This window comes from Oncorhynchus gorbuscha, linkage group LG08 (assembly GCF_021184085.1).
Source record: "Oncorhynchus gorbuscha isolate QuinsamMale2020 ecotype Even-year linkage group LG08, OgorEven_v1.0, whole genome shotgun sequence".
NCBI lineage: Eukaryota > Metazoa > Chordata > Actinopteri > Salmoniformes > Salmonidae > Oncorhynchus > Oncorhynchus gorbuscha.
The window spans coordinates 16871433-16882412 of record NC_060180.1 but is presented as its reverse complement, the minus strand read 5'-3'; the positions used below and the strand labels follow the sequence as shown (position 1 = coordinate 16882412).

Below are 10980 nucleotides of genomic sequence, written 5' to 3'. Positions count from 1 at the left end.
TATCTATCTGTTTCTTATGGAACTCTGGAGAAATCAAGTGGATGTGGTTGAATCATACTCAAAACTCAAATGTTCTATAAAGCACTGAGGATATACCTGTTTATGGCAGCTGCATGTTGCCAAACACAAAAGAAAAAACAAGAAAACATACAAATATCCATGTCTGTTTTTGATAAGAGCTCACTGCAGGGCTTTTGTTTTTCCCATAAAACTTGCAGCCACTTTTTTTCTTTTTCTTTTAGGAATGTGGAATGTGGAGCCGGTCAACTCTGATTGGTCAGAATTCCTGTGATGAAAGGGTTCTGCCCATCCAGACATAGGATAAGAAGTGTGTGGAAGTTTACAGTAGTGAGTTATTTCGCACTCACTCACACACATACATACAGTACATTCACTTTCTCACCATCTTCAGGATGAACGATCCACTGCATTTCGCTCTTCTGCTCCTCTCTTTGGGATTTCTGTGCCAGACCACCACCAATGCTGTTCTTATGGACAAACTGGCAAACAGCAAAATCTGTGCAGATGAGGAATGCTCATGTGAGTACAGTAGATTTTATGCACCTTACCGATCTGAAGACCATTTTTGGAGAGTATGGATTTGGGTTCTCTATTCAGACATTCTGCATTTTTTGAGGTGTGTGACAATACCATGCACCCATCAACCAATCGAGTCAATACTGGCTTTATATGTGATTTGACAAAAAGAGTGCACAGTCAATGTTTTTTCTTATTTGATATACTGTCGGTAATTTGCTTTCATGTTGATTGTGTTGTTGTTCCCTCTCAGATGCTCTCTCTATGGCCGTGGCTCTGGATGACTTCACCGCTCCTGACTGCAGATTCATCAACATCAGGAAGGACCAGATGATCTATGTGTACTCCAAACTCACACCAGAGGAGGGCACTGGAGTCTTCTGGTCTGGAAGTGTATGTTCTGTGATGATGGGTTTGTTTCCAGAGTTACAGAAACATTTTCATTACTGTTCACAATATGCTTTTAGAAAATGGTTCATCCCAAACCGTTTTTTGTCAATTCATGTTGAAATGTAAAGACCGTAGGGAAATTATTCCATGTGATCAATGTACCAATCAAATCAGGTGATTCTATGCTCCATCTTGTTGGTCGTGAGGTTCATACCTTTTGAGGTGCATTTTGCTGTGCCTGTCACATTATTCAATCATTTTGAGTTGTGGAATGTGTGAGATTTGGGCAGAAACTCACAGATATATGACTCGATCACACAAATGCATCTATTCTGCTCTTCCTAAACCTGCTCCCTAGATTTGAATGTTTCTGTCATGGTGAAACACTTGAGCACATCTATCTAGCACCATGTTCCTCTCTCTGGCAGGTTTACAGTGAGCGTTATGTGGACCAAATGGGCATCCTCGGCTACTTCCCCAGCAACCTGGTGAAGGAGACTACCAAGTTTAAGAAGGATACTGATACTGTGGCGATCCCTACGGCCGTGAGTATTACCTCAACTTCCACGCATTCAACACTATAGCTACCACAACATGTTGTTTGTCTCCACTCATTCTCGCTCAGTAGCTACATTCTCACAGGTAATCAACAGATCCTGAAGTATTACTTATTGTTGTAGTTTTGATCATTGTTACATTTGTTCTCTCTTGCAGGACGTTGACTTCTACTGTTTCTGAATCTCTGGATGATGTAGGCCTCTTTATTGATCAACTGTTTTGCTTTTTTTCTGAGAATTACAAAGGAAATATGTGGAAGTAGAGATCCTTATGATCTGCGGAGCAAAGGTTTTATTATTTCAAAGACTTTTCTTGTATTTTGATATAGAAAATGTGTCAATAAATCCCTTTCATCCAAATGTTTGTACTCTACTTGTTGAATCTTCTAAAATCAGTGATCAAATTATCACTAATATGACTAAAACAAATGTTCTAAGCTTACTGTAGGTTATATTAAACTTGTTGTAGTTTGGCTGAGTGGAAATTCTATGTTTCCAAGTACCCAAACATACAACAATTTCACAGTGAGGCTAGGATACTGCTGCTGTGTGTTGGAAAGACTCCTGTATATTTTGGATGTGTTTAGATCCTTAGTAAACAGGACCGCGGAGTAAGCCTGCCAGGGTTATGGGAGTTACCTTGTTTCATAGGATTAGGTGTTATGAAAAGCACCACTGAAAACATTCTGATAAAATGTTGGTGGAAGATAATATCAATTTGATATGCTTGGAAACAGATAGAGGAAGGAGAAAGCGTGTCATTGATTTTGCAGTTGATGAGGCAAAACCTCATCATCTGGCTGGGTATGACAAATTTATTAGAAACAACCTAACGACTTGATATTAGGTTATAGCGTAGTAAATACCTCTAGAAGAAATATTATGTGAAGATTTGTCAAGAAGATATTTTACAGTGGAAATAGGAAGATGAGTTTTTTTGGGGGCCGTGTGGAGCGTGAACACCAGACAAGTTGTGTATTTATCTGTGGTGAAGGAATTTCTCTGGGGATGCATCCTGGTCTGTGGATGTTGAATGGCTGAAAATTGAAGTTAATTATGTTTAAGAGCACATTCTCTTCCTCCTGCTGTAGTGGTATTAATGATATTACCTAATTTAATTTGTTATCCTGAATGAAGCTCTTTGTAGCAGTGTCATACCTGCATTTACATAATCAAGCAAAGGTCAGTATAATCCAGAAAAAAAGTAATTAAACTGTGTTTTACACAAAATATTTAAGTGTAACAGTGGAAAAATGATTAGGTCACTTTAAAATATAGTAAATATTATTTGTTTCCTCTTCCTTGCCTCTTTCATAAACATTTGCATATTTGCATATATTTTACTAACACCGTGAGAAAGGTAAACACGAAAACCAACTTTCCCAGTATACCCTTACAATGAGGCTAATTCGAAATGTGGTTGCATAGTCTTGTCTCTCGCTCTCTGTCACATGCAAGCATGCACCCACACATGCATGCACCAACAGTGCATTCAGAAAGTATTAAGACACTTGGACTTTTTCAAATTTTGTTACTTTACAGCCTTATTCTAAAAAAATGTTTTTTAATAATTGGATCCCGAAGCTTGTTATACCCAAGAAGAAGAGTTATACCCAAGAAGACTTGAGGCTGTAATTGCTGCCAAAGTTGCTTCAACAAAGTACTGAGTAAAGGGTCTAAATACTTACATACATGTAATATTTCCATTTTTATTATAATAAATTAGCAACATTTTCTAAAAACCTGTTTTTGCTTTGCCATTATTGGGTATTGTGTGTAGATTGATGAGGGGAAAAAAACAATTTAATCCATTTTCAAATAAGGCTGAAACGTAACAAAATGTGGAAAAAGTCAAGGGGTCTGAAAACCTCCCGAATGCACTGTATGTGTCCGCACACACACACACACACACACACACACACACACACACACACACGCACGCACGCACGCACGCGCGCACGCACGCGCACGCACGCACGCACGCACGCACGCACGCACGCACGCACACACACACACACACACACACACACACACACACACGTGCACACACACACACGTGCACACACACACACGTGCACACACACACACGTGCACACACACAGATAGAGACACACTTACACTCAGAAACGCATCGACACACTGATTGTGTTATTCAGTGTGAGTAAACATTCGCTGTGTGTATGAGTGTGAAAGGTATGTAAAGGTGTTAAAGACAGTGTAAGGTCATCAGGGATGTGTGGTGAAGGTGAGCTACTGAGGTATGGTAATGACCCATCTGCTGCCATGGCAATGGTACTCAGGCCTACATGCTCACCTTGAGAGAGAATGCAAATCAGCTTTGGAATTCTAAACATATGAATTTGAAATGTCATGTTTTTAATTTCCTAATGTTAATCCATTTCTTATGGGTTGGTAATGACACCCTGAGGAAGGCAGCTTCCGAAACTTTGGTGACTATTAATGAATAATTTGCATCAGAGCAAGAGTGGGTGCCCAAATACTCTTTTGAATACTGATTGTCCCAATTAATACTAACTGGAGAAATGGTGTGATTTTGCTAAACTTGAATCTAATATTTGAGTATTTAATCTATGTTGCATATACATACTGTACATGTATCCATTAACCATTTGATCAGCATCAAAATGACAACAAACAACTTGAACTGCAGTGTATTAGCGCTGGTTTTCATAAAACAATAGTAATGGGAAATGACATGCATCTGCTTGCTAAAATAGTCTTGATTCCAATGAAAAAAACACATAACAATTTACGAGTAGATGAACTGATCTCTCATTGTTATGGCTTCTGGCACCAGACAACTGATTCTAGGTTCTGCGTCTAGGTTCTCTATTTACGCTACCACTTAAATAACGAACATTAGGAACATCGAAAATCATCAAAGGCCTGTAATAAATGCATGTCAAATACTTGTATGCTTGTAATAATGGAGTATACGTCATCAAATGTTTGATGTCAACATAGAACACAATTTTTGTGCAATTTGAATGAAATATATTAGACCTACAGAATGTATAGGCTAAACAACATGAGTTTTCAATTAATACAATGTGTAGGGTATATTGCCACAGTAGATTTTAGTGGTAAACGAGGAAATACTTTATTTTAGTTTTACAGAATGACTATCAAATAGATGCTATACATCTGTTCTTAGTCTGCTCAATTAGCAGGTTTTAAATGAACACTTTCTAGGCTTTGGTGGGAATGGTAATACGGTGGCCAATAGGCCTAATGGTTGCAACTGACATCAGCTGTGTGGCTGGTCATAGCCCGTGTTGACAGTTTAACAAGAGAGGAACTTGCTGTAATACGTTAGGCCCATAATGGTTGCAATTAGCCTGATAGTTTTCACTATTTCTTTGAAGCTATACTGTGTTTGTTTACAGTTACATTGTTTACAAACAACGGAGTTATACACACTTATATTTGGGTTTATGAGGGAGTTGTTCATGAGGCATTTATAAGTTATATTCTTCAAGAATCAATGTACAGTATACGTCATTCATTTAAAAGTTTTTAAAAAATGGTGAAATCACAGATTGCACCATAAATTCAACCCTATGCCTCAGAAAATCTGATGATTCAGTTTGGAGCCAGGCCAACAGGAGGGATTTGTGCGGTTATTTCATCATTAAGAAACAAAATACGCTTTTTTATTTTTCGTCCAGGGGCCTCATTACATTTCAAAGGATAAACTCCCACACCGGAGACATCAAGGACGACTCCAATCAAAAATTAGATTAGAAATTAATCAATCATGCAGTTTACTTTAATGTTCAAAAACAAGAAAATTGTCATGCTCGTAGTAGTTTAGACAATAATTCTGTTTATTATGGAACACATCTTCACCCAGTGGGGAATCATTTACATGATGTGAAAGTAACGTGACCAGAGATCGAAATGTCTCCTTTATGAGCTCATTTTATAGTGATAGCTCAGCGTGACTCAATTTTGAAACATGCACGCTTACATCCACTCACGCGCACACACACACAAACAAACAAACACACAGAAGTTTTTCAGAGAATAAATGCTTTTGCATACAATGGCCTTCATGATTTAACATGCCCTGATATTTCCTTTCTCAGTTAAGACTCCCTCCTCAGGATGTGTGGACATTATTTATCTCTCCTCTCCATTTGATTGGCTGTGAAACCTCCATGTCCCGCACTGCGTCATTTCCACCGCCCTGTTACAGCTGGGAAGGAATTAAATGCATCAACGTGTCCATTTTCTTCAGTTTCACTTAAACAAAATGTGTTTTATGCTGTCCAAGGCTGTTTATTCCTGATAATTCCAAGATCTGTTTATTTCTTATCCTTTTAGTTTTATTAATTTTCTCTTTTTTTAAACTCATTATTCTATTTATTAATTTGACCAGAAGCACATTGGATACTGACGGCTAACCAGTGAAGAAGAGAGCGTTGTCCCAAGCAAAAATCAATAGTCTCTCCCTCTCTCTATCTGTCCAGATCAATACAAACCTGTTTATGTTCCCTTCAACTGCAAAATGTCACCAAGGGAAAATATTTATAGCTGCACAGCTATAGCCCATGGCTCACAAAACTGCAGTATTTGCCCAACAGCATTAGACATTGGAAGATGAAACAGCACTCTCCCATATCCTTTGTTTTTCTTCAAACATTCATTCTAAAATAAAAATATCTTACTGAAATAGGTTGCTTTCATTCTAAAACCACAAACAACCACTTCAGCAGAGTAGGGGGGCGGGTGAAGTACATGGGGTTCTGGGGATGTACACTGAGTGTACAAAACATGCTCTTTCCATGACATAGACTGACCAGGTGAATCCAGCTAAAAGCTATGATCCCTTATTGATGTAACCTGTTAAATCCACTTCAATCAGGGTAGATGAAGGGGAGGAAGCTTTGAAACAGTTGAGACATGGATTGTGTCAGAGGGTGAATGGGCAAGACAAAATATTTAAGTGCCTTTGAATGGGGTATGGTAGAAGGTGCCAGGTTTGTGTCAAGAACTGCAATGCTGCTCTGTTTTTCATGCCAAACAGTTTCCCATGTGAATCAAGAACAGTCCACCACCCAAAGGACATCCAGCCAACTTGACGCAACTGTGGGAAGCATTGGAGTCAACACGGGCCAGCATCCCTGTGGAACACTTTCAACACCTTGTAGAGTCCGAACTGAGGCTGTTCTGACGGAAAAAGGGGAGGGCGCAACTCAATATTAGGAAAGTGTTCTTAATGTTTTCTACACTCAGTGTACATGTAGTACCAGTGATGTGGTGTAGCATCTGGCTATGTCTCTTTTCTTCCATACTGTCTCTGTATGCCGAAGCTATGATTGACAACAGACAGGACTGGAGATCTCCAGCTATGTCCTCAGAAATGGCCAGGGTCCTATTGCGTCGTTTTTTTGTTTTTAGAAACCAGGTTCCATATTTTGGCGGTGGATTTGAATGAAGTGTGTTATTCTAGCGACATGTTTTAATAGTGTAACAAATTTGGGGTATAGCCCCTGCCGGGACTCAAACCCAGGTCCAGTGACTGTTAATCCAACACCTTAGAAATTACACCAAGAGATCTTTGTGAGGTCACTAGGTGTTGGGTTAGGGTCGCTACAATATACTTTTTGGAGTTTTTTGTTTTTGTTTTTGGAGTTTTTGGAGCCCAGAGCACAATTTCACTACAGAACATTTTAATAGACTTTGTCTGGATTAAAGCCAGCACTGTTACAACTGCAAGTGGTGGCTGTTTTTTATTCAGAAACAGTGTGCTCCTTTAGGAATATGTGAACGTTAGTGTGTTTCTGTGTGCGTCTCTCTTGGTTTGCACGTGTGTGTGCGTGCGTGCGGGTGTGCGTGTGTGCGCATGTGTCTTTGCGTGTGTTTTTGCGTGTGTGTGTGCTTGCGTGTGAGCGTGTATGTGTGTGCATGCATCCGTGTATGTCAAAGCAAATGTCTCCTCGGGCCCTATGTCTATTCTCCAGTCAGACGACATTAGCTTTGGGGGTTGCCATGGTGACAGGCAGGGCTGCTGTGACAGAAAGTCATGGGAGAACCTCACTGATTGTGTGTGTGTGTTTCTATGTGTGTGCGGGCAGCAACCCTGCTCCCACCTGAAACACACACACTCCCATACCCACACCACTGCCACCCAATGACTGCAGAGTTTTCCAGATAAATCAATGGATGGCCTCTACTCTGTATAGCATCTGAGTCACTCATTGTGTGACAGGAGGGAAATGAAACATGACTGTGGCTTTTTCATCCCCACATTATGATAACTGCAGTCGGGGAAAATGATTGATCCTGCCATGTGCAGTAGAGATAAAATAATATCACCAAAATATCACATCAAAAATGCAGGGTAATAAAGTGTAAACATCTGGATATTATCACTGTTCCAGATTGTACTAGCAATAATTCAATTTGAGCAAATATTGTTAGACAGATGTTATATGGAACAAGCACTATGGTATTATGTTATGCGTGTAAAATAAATGATAGACCATCTTTGTATGTAAACTCATGTAGGACCAAAACTCTGAGCTAGATAACACTTTGAAGGGATAAGTCTCAAAAGGAGGACTCACCTAAGACGACTACAGAGAGTCTCTCAGTACAGTAAAGAGAGGGGAGCAGAACTGACCCACTGGGCACAGACATCAGTTTTGATTTACATTTGGTTGAGTTGACAACTAACATGAATTCAACGTGAAATCAACAAAAATATGTCACCATATCATTTTGGTTAAAAGATGAAATTCCCTTATGTTGATGACTTTTTGCAAATTCAATCAGTTTTCCACATTGATTCAACGTCATAACATTGATTTTCTGGGGTTTGAAATGACGTATAACAATGTTGATTCAACCAGTTTTCGCCCAGTGGGGAGTCACGTCTTCCACTGATGAAAGCCTAACTTGCTGCAGATTGGATAGAATTGAAGTCGAAATGAGAAACAGATTAAAGCAGTAGGGCAGAACATTTGAAGTGCAAACACTTTGCTTCCTGGGCCCTAATATGACCGGGGGGTGTTATTGTTGTTGAAACTGCTCATTTTTCTGGACGGGCAAACATCCCAGCCTTTGTCCCAGGAGAGTAGATATTTACTCAGGACAATGGCAAGGAGAGGACTCCATTTGTAGGTTCTCATTGGGTACACGGCTGATAAACTGATTTCTAAGTAAGTGTGTGTGTGCTTTGTTTCTCATCTCATCTCTCTCTCTCCACCCCCCTCTCTCTTTCCTCTCCCCCACCCTCTCTCTCTCTCTGTTTGTTTCCCTCTCTTGCTTTTCTTGTGTGCGTGTGTGCATGTTGTGTGTATATTGTCAGTCCTAGTCAGCTCTCCCTTGCATGGATGGCCAGGTATGTCAGCACAAATCTCCTTCAAATATGTCTTCCTCCTAACACCTGCTCCTCAAATAGCTTACCGCATCAATATGGGAGCAACAACACAGAATACAGCGCGGATAGTATAAAATCAGCCAAGTGCTCTGTGAAGATTCAGGTGATTAGATGAAGAAGTTGTTAAATTAGAGGACCCGGCAGCCTTTTTACTTGGTGAGGCGCAGTAACAGTTCAGATAGAGTCGGAGGATCAGGTGCAAAAAGAGGTGCCATTAATTTTACAGTGCTAGTCATGAGAACACTGAATCCAGATATTATTTACAAAATAATGAAACAAGTGAAGAAAAATAGTTGAAAGAAATAATTTATTTGAAAACCAATACATTTACTTAGACAGCAAAAAGACTAAGGCTAAATGCCCATAATCTCACACATCTGAGTATATGGCATAGTTATAGAGGCTTCGCAGTTGCATCACAAATAGACTAGCAACCACACCAGGCGCCATGTTGGAAGACCAGCGTCAGTCTGGTGGAACTTTGTTGCCCTGTATCCTCCAATCACCCACATGGCTCACTGCATTTGCTACCCCCTGAAGCATAGGGAAAATTGCGCAATATTTCATTTTTCGAAGGACCAAGAAAATGGAAGCAGTGGGAGTACTTTTTCAAGTAAATAAATATATTTTTAAAATTATTTTTAAAAACTATTTATAAGTAACCAGCTAGCTAGCCAACTTTACATACTGTATATATTTTGGAGGATTTATCCACAGATAAATTATTAGACTGTATTATTGAGGGGCGGCAGGTAGCCTAATGACAAGAGTGTTCGGCTAGTAACCGAAAGGTTGCTAGATCGAATCCCTGAGCTGACAAGGTAAAAATTTGTCGTTCTTCCCCTGAACAAGGCATTTAACCCACTGTTCCTAGGCCATCATTGTACATAATAATTAGTTCTTAACTAACTTGCCTAGTTAAATAAAGGTTAAAGAAATAAATGTAATACTTGGATGGCTCACAACTTCCTCCAGCTAAATCAAAAGAACACAGAGGTATTTTTTGAGTCAATGAACAGAGTGAGAATCTAGCCGCACATTTAATTCACAGGCAATTTTTTACCTTTATTTAACTAGGCAAGTCAGTCAAAACACATATTTTTTGCTTTGCTTTTCCTTAGGGTGCTTTTTTTCTTCAGTTTGTGTCTGTCACGCCTGATCTGTTTCACCTGTCTTTGTGATTGTCTCCACCCTCTCCAGGTGTCGCCGATCTTCCCCATTATCCCATGTGTATTTATACCTGTGTTCTCTGTTTGTCTGTTGCCAGTTCATCTTGTTTCGTCAAGCCTACCAGTGGTTTTTCCCTCTGCTTCTGTTCTCTCGATTGTTCCTGTTTTCCTGGTTTTGACCTTTCTGCCCGTCCTGACCCTGCTTGCTGTCCTCTACCTTTGCCCCACTACTCTGGATTACTGACCTCTGCCTGACCTTAAGCGTGCCTGCTGTCCTGTACCTTTGCCAGACTACTTTGGATTATTGACCCCTGAACGTCACAACCAAGCATTGGACACTTTGCGGGAGCAATTCCGTGGGTTGTCTTCTAGGCAGCCTACCATGATGGTAACATCCCAGCCCCTTAGTAACCCGGCTGGTAGCAGCCCCGTCACATCGGTTTCCCGGGAACCCCGCTTACCTCCCCAGGAGCGCATCGATGGAGAGTCGGGCACCTGCCGGGCGTTTCTCGCTCAGTGTTCCCTCTTCATGGAGCTGCGGCCTTCCACCTTTCCCTTGGACTGCTCTAAGATAGCATACCTCATCACACTGGTGTCCGGGAGGGCCGTCGCCTGGGCTACGGCTGTTTGGGAACAACAGTCGGCCGTGTGCTTCAGTCTGGAGGGATTCATGGCGGAGGTGACAAAAGTTTTTGAGGCTCCGGTGTCCGGGAGAGAGGCTCCCCAGAAGTTACTCCAGCTTCGGCAGGACTCCTTCAGTATAGCGGACTATGAACCCAGAAGTTACTCCAGCTTCGGCAGGACTCCCTCAGTGTAGCGGACTATGAACCCAGAAGTTAATCCAGCTTTGGCAGGACTCCCTCGGTGTAGCGGACTATGCGGTGGATTTCTGCACGCTAGCAGTGGATGTTGCCGGGAA

General features: G+C 40.8%; 1 protein-coding gene across 1 annotated transcript; it reads left to right on the top strand.

Moving 5' to 3' along the window:
- Window positions 1–302: 302 nt before the first annotated feature.
- On the top strand, window positions 303–1844 carry LOC124040770 (otoraplin-like). The gene is made up of 4 exons (XM_046357861.1): window positions 303–540; window positions 791–930; window positions 1356–1472; window positions 1642–1844. Exons 1-4 carry the CDS (start codon window positions 414–416, stop codon window positions 1663–1665), a joined length of 408 nt encoding a protein of 135 aa, XP_046213817.1. The 5' UTR covers window positions 303–413; the 3' UTR covers window positions 1666–1844.
- Window positions 1845–10980: the final 9136 nt, after the last annotated feature.